The sequence below is a fragment of the Apodemus sylvaticus genome, chromosome 5 (assembly GCF_947179515.1).
Source record: "Apodemus sylvaticus chromosome 5, mApoSyl1.1, whole genome shotgun sequence".
NCBI lineage: Eukaryota > Metazoa > Chordata > Mammalia > Rodentia > Muridae > Apodemus > Apodemus sylvaticus.
The window spans coordinates 20,843,325-20,859,821 of NC_067476.1; the positions used below are offsets into that span (position 1 = coordinate 20,843,325).

Here is a 16,497-nt window from a genome sequence, read left to right on the forward strand (position 1 = left end):
CCTTTGGTTAGTCTGGCTAAGGGTTTATCTATCTTGTTCATTTTTTCAAGGACCCAGCTCCTGGTTTTGTTGATTCTTTGTATGGTTCTCTTGGTTTCTACTTGATTGATTGCAGCCCTGAGTTTGATGATATCCTGTTTTCTCCTCCTCCTAGGTGAATTAGCTTCTTTTTGTTCCAGGGGTTTCAGTTGTTGAGTTAATCTTCTAGTGTATGCTCTCTTGAATTTCTTTTTGGAGGCACTCAAAGCTATGAATTTTCCTCTTAGCACTGCTTTCATTGTGTCCCATAGATTTGTGTATGTTGTGCCTTCATTTTTGTTAAATTCTAAAAAATCTTTGATTTCTTTCTTTCTCTCTCTTTCTTTCTCTCTTTCTCTCTCTTTCTTTCTCTCTCTCTTTCTTTCTTTCTTTCTTTCTTTCTTTCTTTCTTTCTTTCTTTCTTTCTTTCTTTCTTTCTTTCTTTCTTTCTTTCTTTCTTTCTTTCTTTCTTCCTTGACCAAGGTATCATTGAGTATTGTTCAGTTTCCATGTGTATGTGGGATTTCTGTTGTTTTTATTGTTATTAAATACCATTTTTACTCCATAGTGATCTGATAGGAGGCATGGGATTATTTCAATCCTCTTATATTTGCTGAGGTCTGTCTTGTGACCAGCTATATGATTGATTTTGGAGAAGGTACCATGAGGTGCTGAGAAAAAGGTATATTCTTTTGCTTTGGGATGAAATATTCTATAAATATCTGTTAAATCCAATTGGTCCAAATCTTCAATTAGTTTCACTGTCTCCCTGTTTAGTTTCTGTTTTCCTGATCGGTCCATTGATGAGAGTGGAGTGTTGAAGTCACCCACAATTATTGTGTTAAGTGCAATGTGTGCTTTGAGCTTTAGTAAAGTTTCTTTTATGAATGAGGGCGCCCTTGTATTTGGAGCATAGATGTTCAGGATTGAGAGTTCTTCTTGTTGGATTTTTCCTTTGACCAGCAAGAAGTAACCTTCTGTAGTGGCTATTCCTGGTTGTCAACTTGACTATATCTGGAACGAACTACAGTCTAGAATTGGAAGGCTCACCTATGATCCTAATTTGGAGGCTCAGAAATATAAGTTTCTGACCTGGATCTTGGCATGGAGACCTTGAAGCATAGTGGCTAAGACAAGGAGATCTTTGAGTTCAATACCATTTGGGATTAAAGGCATGGATGGACACACCTTTAATCCGGGCCACATCCTCTGCTGGAGACCCACACGCCAATAATCTGGGCCACATCCTCTGTTGGAGACCCACACGCCAATAATCTGGACTACACCCTCTGCTGGAGATATATAAGGACATTGGAAGAAGGAAGACTCTCTCTCACTCTTCCTTGCCTGCTTGAATCATGGGACTGAGAAACTGCTAGATCCTTGGACTTCCATCCACAGCTGCTGGTGATCATTGTTGGGGAGTTGGACTATAGACTGTAAGTCATTGACAAATTCCCTAACTATATAAAGACTAACCATACGTTCTGTAACTCTAGAGAAACCAAACTAATACACCTTCCATGTCTCTTTTGATGACATTAGGTTGAAAGTCAATTTTACCTGATATTAGAATGGCAACTTCTGCTTGTTTCCTGAGACCATTTGCTTGTAGAATTGTCTTCCAGCCTTTTACTCTAAGGTAGTTGTTGTCTTTGACACTGAGGTATGTTTCTTGTATGCAGCAAAATGTAGGGTCCTGTTTACATAACCAGTCTGTTACTCTATGTCTTTTTATTGGGGAATTGAATCCATTGATGTTAAGAGATATTAAGGAGTAGTGGTTATTGCTTCCTATCATTTTTGATGTTAATTTTATACTTGTGTGGTTATTTTCTTTTGGGTTTGATGAAAGAAGCTTAATATCCTGCTTGTTCCAGGGTATAGGTTCCCTTGTTGTAATGATGTTTTCCACCTATTATCCTTTGTGGGGCTGGGTTTCTGGAAAAATATTGTGTAAATTTCGTTTCGTCATAGATTATCTTGGTTTCTCCATCTATAGTGATTGAGAGTTTCTCTGGGTATAGTAGTCTTGGCTGGCATTTGTGTTCTCTTAGAATCTGAATGAGCTCCACCCAGAATTTTCTAGCTTTCATGGTCTCTGGTGAGAAGTCTGGTGTAATTCTGATAGGTCTTCATTTATATGTTACTTGCCCTTTTTCTCTTACTGCCCTAAGTATTCTCTCTTTGTTTAGTACATTTGGGGTTTTGATTATTATGTGATGGGAGGTAGTTCTGTACTGGTCCAGTCTGTTTGGAGTTCTGTAGGCTTCTTATATATTCATGGGCAACTCTCTTTTTAGGTTAGGGAAGTTTTCTTCCATAATTTTGTTGAAGATATTGGCTGGCCCTTTAAGTTGTAAATCTTCACTCTCATCAATGCCTATAATCCTTAGATTTGGCTTTTTCATTGTGTCCTGGATTTCCTGGATGTTTTGGGTTACAACCTTTTTGCATTTTGCATTTTCTTGAGTCCATGGTTGAGTCCATGGTTGAGTCCATGGTTTCTATGGTATCTTCGGCATCTGAGATTCTTTCTTCTATCTCTTGTATTCTGTTGTTGATATTTGCATCTATGGCCCCTGATTTCTTCCCAAGGTTTTCTATCTCCAAAGTTGTCTCCCTTTGTGCTTTCTTAGTTTTCAGATCCTGGAGGTTTTTTCTCAGTTCCATAATTTGCTTGTTTATGTTTTCCTCTAATTTTTTGAGAGATTTTTGTGTTTCCTCTTTCATGATTTCTGCCTGTTGATCAAAGTTCTCTTGTATTTTTTTAAGTGATTTTTGCATTTCCTCCTTAATGACTACAAACTTCTGACCTATCTTGTCCTGAGTTTCTTTAAGTGTTTTTTATGTTTCCCTTGTAAGGGCTTCTAGCTTTTGATCATTTTTTTTCCTGAATTTCATTAAGAGATTTATTTATGTCCTTCATGTGTTCCTCTAACAGCATCCTTACCAGTGCTTTTAAATCCAAATCTTGTTTTTCTGGTGTGTTGTGGTATCCAGGAATTGCTATTGTTGGAGAATTGGGTTCAGATGCTGCCATAATGCCTTGGTTTCTGTTAGTAACGTTCCTACGCTTGCCTTTAACCATCTAGTTCTCACTGGTGTTAGATGCTCTTATTGTCACTGGCTGGTGCTTCAACTTATTGTGGACCTTTAGGACTATTCCCGCAACACTGGATGACTGGGTTTCCTCTGGCACATATTACTGATATGCTGCCTTCCTCTTTTGTGCCTTTGGAGCCCTGCTCAGTCTTGCCTCAAGAAATGCTATACTTGGGTTGTCAAGGTGAACCAAGTGTTCTCAGACTGCTCTCTTATGGAGCAAAGATGGTGTGTGTGGGGTCACTCCCTCTGTTGATTCTCACATAGAATACAGGCCCCACCACCGACCGGCTTGCAGATAAACCACCTATGTTCTCAGGTCCTGAGCACAGGCAGAACACTGGAGTTTTGCACCCCCAGAAATCTTAAGCTCAGGATAATAACAGTACCTAGTGATGTTTTTCTGCCCTGGCAGGCCACGAAGATGGCCACGGGGAGTTGCTCCCTCTGCTGTTCTCCACACAGGATATAGGCCCCACGACCTACCAGCTGGGAGATGAACCATCTGTGTGCTCAGGTCCTGGGTGCAGGCAGACCTCTGGCAGTTTGCACCCCCAGAGATCTAAAGCTCAGGGTGATATAGTACCTAGTGATGCTCTTCTGCTCTGGCATGCAGCGAATATGGCTGCAGGGATTCTCTCCCTTTGCTGGTCTTCAGGCAGTACACAGGCCCCACACCAGGAGGTCTGGCAGATGAACCACCTATGTGCTCAGTTCCTGAGTGCAGGCAGACCCCTGGCGGTTTGCACCCCCAGGGATCTAAAGCTTGGGTGTTAGAGTACCTTGTGATGTTCTTCTGCCCCAGCAGGCTGCGAGTATGGCCACAGGGATTCTCTCCCTCTGCTGGTCTCCAGGCAGGACACAGGGCCCACACCTAGAGGACTGGCAGGCAAACCCAGAGGATTCCCCAGCATGCAATAAGGACACATGCTCCACTATGTTCATAGCAGCCCTATTTGTAGTAGCCAGAAGCTGGAAAGAACCCAGGTGTCCCTCAACGGAGGAATGGATACAAAAAAATGTGGTATATTTACACAATGGAGTACTATTCAGCCATTAGAAACAATGAATTCATGAAATTCTTAGACAAATGGATGGAGCTGGAGAACATCATACTAAGTCAGGTAACCCAGTCTCAAAAGATCAGTCATGGTATGCACTCACTGATAAATAGATATTAGCCTAGAAACTTGGAATACCCAAGAAATAATCCACATATTAATTGATGTCCAAAAAGAACGAAGGAGTGGCCCCTGGTTCTGGAAAGACTCAATGCAACAGTATAGGGGAATGGGACAGAACAGGGAAGTCGGAAGGGGTGGATGGAGGAACAGGGGGAGGGAAGATGGCTTATGGGACTTGCGGGGAATGGGGACCCAGAAAAGGGGAAATCATTTGAAATGTAAATAAAAAATACATAGAATAAAAAAATTAATTACTTGCTTTAATTTGCTCATGACAGTTTGGGTCAGTGGACTTTTTCCTCACATTTTAGCATAAAGATAGTCCCTACATACATTCTCCAGCAAGATTCCAAACAGAAACTTTCCTAAACAGCACCACCAACTACAAATGTAATGTTCAAATACATGAGTATATGGGCACATTTCTCATTCAAACATCCTAACAGTTTTTAGCAAGGCTGGGTCTGAGAGAAAAGGTAAGTCCACTGAAATTGTGAAGAAGAAACAGATGAACTACTTTGACAAAGCCTCTACCTCTGCCTTCAGCTTAAACTGTCTGCCTTTGTATTTAACCCTTTATAGCCCCACAATCTGCCAATGATTCCTTAAATTCTGTCTTTCTCTATCCAAATTTCTATCACTTATCACAACCACAGAAGCAGTCAGTTAAACTTTGAAGATCTACCTGGTATTCACTTCCCAGTCCAGGACAATCCCAGTAGATATTCAAAGGGTAAAAGACCCTTTGAAAACAAAGATAAATGTCTTCTCATGCCCTCTTTAAAACAAACACTCTTCTGCATATTTACATAGAAAGCTAAAACACAGAAAGCAGTGCATTTGGCTATATACATGTAAGAAACTTGATGTAATAAGGATTATTTTCCTTCAGTTCCCTGGGCTTATGTGTGCTCTGTCTTCTCTGTGGAATACTGTACCCATACCATGGGGAGCTATCCTGCATCTCTTCATCTACTTCTTCTCATAAGAAAAATACTTATCCAGACACTAAAATACTATAGACAGCTATCCCTTAATGTTAGTAAACTGAGTTTTAGCTGTACGCTCTTGGGAGCTTTGGAAGATGGATGCTCACATTCTAGATAAAGGCTTTAAACTCCCTCCTGAACTCTGGAGGAGGATCATTTCAGTGAGCATAATGACATCTTCAGGTCAGTTACACCTTTTTCATTTAGTCCTCTTTTAAAAGAAAATCTGTAGAAAAAGGAAATCATCCTAATAGTTCCTGTGACTTTCCTTTGAGTTGGAAATAAATATGATCACTTCTGACAAATATTAATTTGGTAAGTTGTTTTATCTGCACTGAGAGGAATTGATCTAAATACAGGTAGAAATCAGTTGTCAGGCTTACGTGGCCCTGGTGTATACCTATCTGAAGCTCCTGAAAGGAGCTCTAAGTAAGCATTTAACATCTTAAGAACTTAAATACCTCCAACTCCTGAACTATCTCTCTTTATGGATGCTGAAATGAAGGGGGAGTTGATTTGCATTAGAGGAGTAGTTCCGGGGAACAAGGAGTAGAGAGAGGGGAAACTGTGCTTAGGATATACTCTATGAGAGAAGAATCTACTTTTAATGAAAAAAAATAAGATTAAAAACCACCTCTGATGGAAAGATCTCACATGCTCACGGATCAGCAGGATTAACATAGCAAAAATTGCCATCCTGCCAAAAGCAATCTACAGATCAAATGCAATCCTCATCAAAATTTCAACACTGTTCTTTACAGATTTTAAAAGATCAATACTTAACTTCATATGAAAAAACTAAAAGCCAGGGATAGCTAAAACAATCTTTTACAATAAAAGAGCTTCTATCTCTGATTTCAAGCTGGACTACAGTGTTGTAGTAATAAAAATCACATGGTGTTGCTATAAAAGCAGGTTGATCAATGGACTCGAGTCAAAGGCTTACATGTAAATCCACACACTTATGGAGACCTGACTTTTGATTTTAAAAAGCTGTAAATATGTACTGGAAAAAGGAAAGCATCTTCAACAAATCATGTGGGACTAATTGGATTTTGGCCAGTAGAAGAATGTATATAGATTCATATCTATTACCCTGCAGAAAACTCAAATCCAAATATATCAAAGACATCAACATAAATCCATATACACTGAACTTGATAGAAGAGAAACTTGGGAACTCCTTGGCACTAGAGACAACTTCTTGGATAGAACATCAAATAGCACAGGCACTGAGATCAACACTTAATAAATGGGACCTTTTGAAACTGAAAAGCGTCTGTAATGCTAAGCAAAAGGACTTTGAGATTCTATTTTGTACCTGTCAGAATGGCTAAGATTAAAAACACAAGAGACAGGATTGTCTACTTGTACAGCTACTTTGGAAACCAATATGGTGATTTCTCAGAAAATTGGGAATCAATCTACCTCAAGACACAACTATACTTCTCCTGGGCATATACCTGTAGAAAACTATTCTACCACAAGGACCCTTGCTTAACTATTTTCAAAGCAACTGTCAACTGTGCATAATATATGACAGAAACTAGAAACAATGTAGATGTTCCTCAAGTGGAGGGCCTACAGTTGCAGGAAAAACTGTTCTGGTTTTCATCCACAGTGAATAGTGTTCTGTGAAGAACCATGCACTGAGCTAGAAAGAGATGCAAAATAAGACAGTCAACATAGAGGCAGGTAATACATTAATTCAGCACTAAATATTTAGAGTTCAGATACCACATTCATGTATATTATTAAGTCAAGCTGCATTTTATAGTTTAGAAATATTATTAATACATGTTATATGTGTGTGTACATATACATATGTGATGATGCATGTCACAGCAGGCACATAGAAGTCAGAGGTCAACTTAAGGTGCAGATTCTGTCCATCTACTGTGGATTTGGGGAATCAAACTCAGGTCATCAAGCTTGTGTGGTAAGTACTTTCATGCACTCAGCCAGGTTGTTGGTCCTGTGTTTTGTTTAGTTAATTCAACTGAACCTGGTAACAGTTTAAGAAGAAAGCTGCTGCTTTTTTAGTAACCTAGGGCGGCGGCGGCGGCGGCAGCGGCAGCAGTGGCTGCTCCAGCTGAAGGGCCATCAGCAGTGGAACCAAGGCGTCACAGGGACCAGTTAGGCCCTGCGCCCACGACCACTGACCTTCGCTGACCAGCCGGGCAGCAAACAGCTGCAGTTGTGCGGCGCCTTTCCTGCACGGAGGCCACTTCAGAACTCGGCCTCCCACCAGTCAGGAGAGGAGCATCCATCTTGGTTCCGTACTCCAGGAATCGGACAGAATGAGACACAATCTGGGGCAAGGCATCAGGCAGAAGCCCTTAGCTCTACTCTCTCCGCTTCCGGATCCAGATCAGTCTGGGCGGCAGCATTACATCTCCAAGTCCTACAAGTGGCTAGCTGGGCTTCCGGGCGGCCAGCTGGGAGAAGTCAGTGTGCTCCAGTGAACCCAGCGGGCCCCAGCGGGAGCCTTCGGGTGCCTGCTTTGGGATCGGAACAGCCTGGGCAGCAGCACACTGTCTACAAGCAGTGCAGGAGGTAAGCTGTGCACCAGAGGCCAACTGGGAAGGGGCAGCTTGCACTGGTGAGTCCAGCACTGACAAGATAAACTAACACCAGTGAGATCTAGATGGCAAAAGGCAAACGCAGGAACGTCACTAACAGAAATCAAGGCAATATGGCAACATCTGAACCCAATTCTCCTCTACCAACATGTCCTGGATACCCTATCACACCAGTAAAACAAGATTTGAATTTAAAATCACTGGTCATGATGCTGGTACAGGAACACATGAAGGTCATACATAAAGAAATTCAGGAGAAAATGGATCAAAAGTTAGAAGCCCTTGCAAGGGAAACACAAAAATCATTGAAAGAAATCCAGGAGAATACAAAAGCCAACAAGGAGGAAATGCAAAAAACACTTAAAGAAATACAGGAGAACTTTGCTCAACAGGCTGAGGTCATGAAAGACGAAACACAAAAATCTCTTAAAGAAATACAGGAGAACTTTGGTCAACAGGCTGAGGTCATGAAAGAGGAAACACAAAAATCTCTTAAAGAATTACAGGAAAACACAAACATGCAAGTGAAGGAGCTAAGCAAAACCATCCAGGATCTAAAATCAGAAGTAGAAACAACTAAGAAAACTCAAAGGGAGACAACTTTGGAGATAGAAAGCCTTGGGAAGAAATCAGGGGTCAGAGATGCAAATATCAACAACAGAATACAAGAGATAGAAGAAAGAATCTCAGATGTTGAAGATTCCATAGAAACCATGGACTCAACAGTTAAAGAAAATGCAAAATGCAAAAAGCTTGTAACCCAAAATATCCAGGAAATCCAGGACACAATGAGAAGACCAAACCTAAGGATTATAGGCATAGATGAGAGTGAAGATTTACAACTTAAAGGGCCAGCAAACATCTTCAATAAAATTATGGAAGAAAACTTCCCTAACCTAAAGAGAGAGATGCCCATGAATATACAAGAAGCCTAGAGAACTCCAAACAGACTGGACCAGAACAGAAATACTTCCCGTCACATAATAATCAAAACACCAAATGTTCTAAACAAAGAAAGAATTCTAAAGGCAGTAAGAGAAAAAGGCCAAGTAACATATAAAGGAAGACCTATCAGAATCACAGCAGACTTTTCACCTGAGACTATGAAGGCTAGAAGGTCCTGGGCAGATCTCATGCAGACTCTAAGAGAACACAAATGCCAACCAAAACTACTATATCCAGCAAAACTCTCAATCACCATAGATGGAGAAACTAAGATATTTCATGACAAAACCAAGTTTACCCAATATCTATCCACAAACCCGGCCCTAAAAAGGATAATAGGAGGACAACACCAATACAAGGAGGGAAACTTCACCCTGAAAAAAGCAAGATAGTAACCTTTCATCAAACCCAAAAGAAGTTAAGCATTCAAATTTAAAAAATAACGTCAAAAATGATAGGAAGTAACAATCACTATTCCTTAATATCTCTTAACATCAATGGACTTAATGCCCCAATAAAAAGACACAGACTAACTGAATGGATACGTAAACAGGACCCTACATTTTGCTGCTTACAGGAAACACACCTCAGGGTCAAAGACAAACACTACCTTAGAGTAAAAGGCTGGAAGACAATTTTACAAGCAAATGGTCTCAGGAAACAAGCTGGAGTAGCCATTTTAATATCAGATAAAATTGACTTTCAACCCAAAGTCATCAAAAGAGACCCAGAGGGACACTTCTTGCTGGTCAAAGGAAAAATACAAAAAGAAGAACTGTCAATCCTGAACATCTATGTCCCAAATGCAAGGGCACCCTCTTTCGTAAAAGAAACTTTATTAAAACTAAAAGCACACATTACACCTAACACAATAATTGTGGGTGACTTCAACACTGCACTTTCCTCAATGGACCGATCAGGAAAACAGAAACTAAACAGGGACACAATGAAACTAATTGAAGCTTTGGACCAATTAGATTTAACAGATATATATAGAACATTCTATCCTAAAACAAAAGAATATACCTTTTTCTCAGCACCTCATGGTACCTTCTCCAAAATCGACCATATAATTGGTCACAAGACAGACCTCAACAAATATGAGAAGATCGAACTAATCCCATGCCTCCTATCTGATCACTATGGAGTAAAAGTGGTCTTCAATAGCAACAGAAACAACAGAAAGCCCACATACACGTGGAAACTGAACAATACTCTACTCAATGATACCTTGGTCAAGGAAGAAATAAAGAAAGAAATTAAAGACTTTTTAGAACACAATGAAAATGAAAACACAACATACCCAAATCTATGGGACACAATGAAAGCAGTGCTAAGAGGAAAACTCATAGCCCTGAGTGCCTCCAAAAAGAAAATGGAGAGAGCATACATTACCAGCTTAATGACACACCTGAAAGCCCTGGAACAAAAAGAAGCTATTTCGCCCAGGAGGAGTAGAAGGCAGGAAATCATCAAACTCAGGGCCGAAATCAATCAAGTAGAAACAAAGAGAACCATACAAAAAATCAACAATACCAGGAGCTGGTTCTTTGAGAAAATCAACAAGATAGATAAACCCTTAGCCAGAATGACCAAAGGGCACAGAGAAAGTATCCAAATTAACAAACTTAGAAATGAAAAGGGAGATATAACAACGGAAACTGAGGAAATCCAAAAAATCATCAGATCCTACTACAAGAGCCTATACTCAACACAACTGGAGAATCTGGAGGAAATGGACAATTTCCTTGACAGATACCAAATACCAAAATTAAATCAGGACCAACTAGACCATCTAAACAGTCCCATAATGCCTAAAGAAATAGAAGGAGTCATAGAAAGTCTTCCAACCAAAAAAAGCACAGGACCAGATGGCTTCAGTGCAGAATTCTACCAGACCTTCAAAGAAGAGTTAACACCAATACTCTTCAAACTATTCCACAAAATAGAAACAGAAGGAACACTACCCAATTCCTTCTACGAAGCCACAATTACGCTGATACCAAAGCCACACAAAGATCCAACAAAGAAAGAGAACTTCAGACCAATTTCCCTTATGAACATCGATGCAAAAATACTCAATAAAATTCTTGCCAACCGAATCCAAGAACACATCAAAACGATCATCCACCATGATCAAGTAGGCTTTATCCCGGGAATGCAGGGTTGGTTCAATATACGGAAATCCATCAATACAATCCACTACATAAACAAACTCAAAGAACAAAACCACATGGTCATTTCATTGGATGCTGAAAAAGCATTTGACAAAATTCAGCATCCCTTCATGCTTAAAGTCTTGGAGAGAACAGGAATTCAAGGCCCATACCTAAACATAATAAAAGCAATATACAGCAAACCGGTAGCCAGCATCAAACTAAATGGAGAGAAACTTGAAGCAATCCCACTGAAATTAGGGACCAGACAAGGCTGCCCCCTTTCTCCTTATCTTTTCAATATTGTACTTGAGGTACTAGCTCGGGCAATTCGACAACATAAGGAGATCAAAGGGATACAAATTGGAAAGGAAGAAGTCAAACTATCATTATTGGCAGACGACATGATCGTCTACCTAAGTGACCCAAAGAACTCCACTAGAGAGCTCCTACAGCTGATAAACAACTTCAGCAAAGTGGCAGGTTATAAAGTCAACTCAAGCAAATCAGTGGCCTTCCTATACTCAAAGGATAAGCAGGCTGAGAAAGAAATTAGGGAAATGACCCCCTTCACAATAGCCTCAAACAGTATAAAGTATCTTGGGGTGACTCTTACCAAACATGTGAAAGATCAGTATGACAAGAACTTCAAGACTCTGAAGAAGGAAATGGAAGAAGACCTCAAAAAATGGGAAAACCTCCCATGCTCATGGATCGGTAGAATCAATATAGTTAAAATGGCCATTTTGCCTAAAGCACTATACAGATTCAATGCAATACCCATCAAAATCCCAACTCAATTCTTCACAGAGTTAGAAAGAGCAATTATCAAATTCATATGGAACAACAAAAAACCCAGGATAGCTAAAACTATTCTCAGCAACAAAAGGAAATCTGGGGGAATCAGTATCCCTGACCTCAAGCAATACTACAGAGCAATAGTGTTAAAAACTGCATGGTATTGGTACAGTGACAGGCAGGAGGATCAATGGAACAGGATTGAAGATCCAGAAATGAACCCACACACCTATGGCCACTTGATCCTCGACAAAGAGGCTGAAAACATCCAATGGAAAAAAGATAGCCTTTTCAACAAATGGTGCTGGTTCAACTGGAGGTCAGCATGCAGAAGAATGCGAATTGATCCATCCTTGTCTCCTTGTACTAAGCTCAACTCCAAATGGATCAAGGACCTCCACATAAAGCCAGACACTCTGAAGCTAATAGAAAAAAAACTGGGGAAGACCCTTGAGGACATCGGTACAGGGAGAAAGTTTCTGAACAGAACACCAATAGCGTATGCTCTAAGAGCAAGAATTGACAAATGGGACCTCATAAAATTACAAAGTTTCTGTAAGGCAAAGGACACCATCAAGAGGACAAATCGGCAACCAACAAATTGGGAAAAGATCTTCACCAATCCTACATCAGATAGAGGGCTAATATCCAATATATATAAAGAACTCAAGAAGTTAGACTCCAGAAAACCAAACAACCCTATTAAAAAATGGGGTACAGAGTTAAACAAAGAATTCTCACCTGAAGAACTTCGGATGGCGGAGAAGCATCTTAAAAAATGCTCAACTTCATTAATCATTAGGGAAATGCAAATCAAAACAACCCTAAGATTTCATCTTACACCAGTCAGGATGACTAAGATTAAAAATTCAGGAGACAGCAGGTGTTGGAGAGGGTGTGGAGAAAGAGGAACACTCCTCCACTGCTGGTGGGGTTGCAAATTGGTACAACCACTCTGGAAATCAGTCTGGCGGTTCCTCCGAAAACTGGGCACCTTACTTCCAGAAGATCCTGCTATACCACTCCTGGGCATATACCCAGAAGATTCCCCACCATGTAATAAGGATACATGTTCTACTATGTTCATAGCAGCCCTATTTGTAATTGCCAGATGCTGGAAAGAACCCAGGTATCCCTCAACAGAAGAGTGGATGCAAAAAATGTGGTATATCTACACAATGGAGTACTATTCAGCCATTAGAAACAATGAATTCATGAAATTCTTAGGCAAATGGATGGAGCTAGAGAATATCAAACTAAGTGAGGTAACCCAGACTCAAAAGGTGAATCATGGTATGCACTCACTAATAAGTGGATATTAACCTAGAAAACTGGAATACCCAAAACATAATCCACACATCAAATGAGGTACAAGAAGAAAGGAGGAGTGGCCCCTGGTTCTGGAAAGACTCAGTGAAACAGTATTCAGCAAAACCAGAACGGGGAACTGGGAAGGGGTGGGTGGGAGGACAGGGGAAGAGAAGGGGCCTTGCGGGACTTTCGGGGAGTGGGGGGGCTAGAAAAGGGGAAATCATTTGAAATGTAAATAAATTATATCGAATAATAAAAAAAAAAAAAAAGAAGAAAGCTGCTGGACTATTTCCCTGTGTAGTATGTTTAAAGCGATGTTTGGACATACAGCTTAATTTAGAGGACTGGGGGAGTCCTTGCTGTACTCTGTGCCGGCTCCATGTAAGTAGTGTTCTAAGGTAGAAAGAAAGAACCTTTTAAATGCGTATTAGACATTTAAAAATTTTAGTTTGCTCCACAGTTTTTCCTTTGAGTGGACTTAAATTTCTGGTTATCAACCTGCCATTTGATTTAACTATTGCATTCAAAATTTGTAGTGATGGAGTACACTCTTGATTCATGTAGTAACCAATTTCAACTTTCAATGGAGTTGAACAGTGTAGGAAGAAAGCAAAAGAAACTGTTTCCTATCAGTGTAACAACAAAATCTAATTCCTTTACCTCTTGAAATAACTGTCTCCAGCCCTGTCCCGTTAATGAAAGCCCGCGTAATGGTTTGTGTTTTGATGTCTGTCCAGTACAAACGTTCTTCAGAGGCATCAAAGTCTATTACAGCAACATCATCAATATCTGGGACAGTGAAAGCTGTGATGAAGTTCACATAAGGATTGTCAATGTCCACCCCTCGGATCTCAGAACGTCTTGCATAAAGAAGGAATTTTTTCATTTCTAGAAAAAGAAATTAAAGTGATCATTTTTCTTACAGTGTTGGCAAAAGTAATGTAGTCTAGAAATTGTAAAATAGCAACAATTAGTGACTTAAATTCTAACACCAAAAATTAGAAATATAGAAATATGATGGAAAAAGAAGTCTAGATCATCCATGAAAATGGTGCTCAGAACAGATGTAAAGCAAGTTTAAAAACTTTAAGTACTATTATTTAGTTAGAAATGTCAAGAAAGTCTAAGTACCTAATTTTATCTCAGCATATCAAAGCAAAGCTAACTAAAGCCAAGTCTGGAGGTATAGGCAGATCTCTTAAGTCCAGGCCCACCATGGCTACATAGTGAGAACCTGTCACAAAAAACAACACAAACAGAAAACAAACAAACAAAATCAGAACTTGCTGGTATATGTTCTTAGCAACCATATTTCTTTTTTTTTTCTTTTTTGGTGTTTTTGGATTTGGTTTTTTCAAGACAGGGTTTCTCTGTATAGTTCTGGCTGTCCTGGAACTCACTCTGTAGACCAGGCTGGCCTTGAACTCAGAAATCCGCCTGCCTCTGCCTCCCAGAGGGTTGGGATTACAGGCGTGCGCCACCACCGCCTGGCTGCAACCATATTTCATATTGGTATACAATTAAAATAATATTGCCTCATATTGAACAATTTTAAAGCATCTAAGAATGTATCATAATAAAATAGTCACTTAATAAGATAACATTAGGCAGTACTTTTCTAAAAGACAATTTATATATTCCCTGTCAAAATTAGGACCCCAGTAATCTCTATTTTTATCCTAATTTTCTATCCTAAATTTGGGAACCATTTAGATATTCTTGTACTGTTTGTGAAATGGAAGTTATAGTTATTCTATAATTTTTGGTGTCATTGAGTGCTATTTTGTGCATGATTATACTAAGCCATCATCAGTGTCCATGGCAAACTAGTTTGCACCATAGTTGGCTTTAAATGTAGGGAGACAGACTCCCTGACAAAGCAACTCTGGATTCTCTGCAGGGATCTTTAAAATCACTAGCATGATATATTCCCTACATTCTCCACTAGATAATGGGTGCTTTGTCATTTCTCTATGGGGCTGGACCTGTTATGGGCAATATTAAGGGAAAGTGGTCACAGTGAATGTTGCACTTCTTCCAGCCTGTAGTATTGGTGTGCCCATGCCATGGATATAGATCTTGTTACATAACTTCATATGCTAAAAGCTGGGACCCCCCCCCCTTCCCATATCCTTAAGTCAATGAAAGATACCCCAGTGTCCCCAGGATGTCCCTGTGGTTTGCTAGAACTTGAAGCTCCTCATTTCTAATGTCTTTATTTTCAAGTATCTCTTTTCTTCACAATGATTGCTTCTTGGCCTCCTGTGTCCCTCTATAAATTATTAATTGACAAAAACAAGAATCTGGATCAGAGGAGTCTGATCTTCCCCTGCACAGAATTAAAGCCACTAGTACTATTTTCATAAATTAGTTTGTGATAAGTGATTCTGTTTTCTGTCCTATAGATTAAGCAACTACTTTATCAACAAAACATTAACAAAATATTGATTTTAATTAATACAAGATATTTACCTTAAATGTTTTAAATATTTTTTATTTTAAAATATTTTTTCAAGCTCTGTGGTTGTGTGTGTGCGCGCGCGCGCGCGCGCGCGCGTGTACGCACATGCGCATGCGCACACATGTGTTTTTCCCTTCATGTTGACTATCCCTAGTTAAATGAACAGAATAAAGCTGATGAGTAACTTCTGCTATGCAGCTTACCTAAGTCATCACTTCCTGAGCAGTGCACTTACACTCTCTCATTTGTTTTGCAGAGATAAATTTCCCTAATTCATCAAATAAAAAGTAGCAGAAAAAATGAATACGGTAATAAACAGCGAATATATCACATTTTAAAGGATTGTCACTTTCCCCAGAGATAGCTGCGTCCTTACAGCTAACATGTTCTTAAAGGCATTTAAAAATTTCTTCACTTTGAGTAAAGTACGAATGCTGAAAAATCTGAAAAAAAAAAAATCCATTCCTATTTGTCTAGAACTCTGGGAAACTTACCATAGCAGGTTTTCTTGTCAGAGGCAAGCTTCATTAGGTGGGGGCAGGCACAGGCTGCGCTCCTATTATGATTGATGAGACACAGGTGAGAGCAGGGGCCTCTACCTTCATTGGCTGCACAAGGATTGGGAGCTGCCAACGACACAGTGAAATACAACAACAGTGAAAAAGGAGAATGTTGAGATCCTCTGAGCTTGATCCACTTAATGATTCAAAGTTGAGTTTTTCTCACTGAGCCTACAGAATTACTGTGAGAATGGCAGGCAGGTGTGCAGAGTCCTTGCATCTCTGAAAACCTGCCAAGCCCTAAAGTTCACAGCTAAGAGGATTCTCTTCAGGTTCCCTGCTATTACAGATGCAAAGGCATTTTAAGAATGAGGGAGAGAGATTATCAGGAACCATTGCTGTACTAACATGAGTCAAGCTCAGGTAGATCTTGTCATAGAATCTGGGA

At 39.9% G+C, this 16,497-nt stretch overlaps 1 protein-coding gene across 1 annotated transcript in view; it reads right to left on the reverse strand.

Moving 5' to 3' along the window:
* The window catches only part of Lrp1b (LDL receptor related protein 1B), a 1,719,438-nt gene that overhangs the window by 688,011 nt on the left and 1,014,930 nt on the right, over window positions 1-16,497 (reverse strand). Inside the window, exons 28-29 of the mRNA XM_052181021.1 lie at window positions 16,044-16,175; window positions 13,749-13,976 (exon numbers count right to left, since the gene is read on the reverse strand). Coding sequence (XP_052036981.1) covers window positions 13,749-13,976; window positions 16,044-16,175 — 360 coding nt within the window. The remainder of the gene's footprint in view (window positions 1-13,748; window positions 13,977-16,043; window positions 16,176-16,497) is intronic.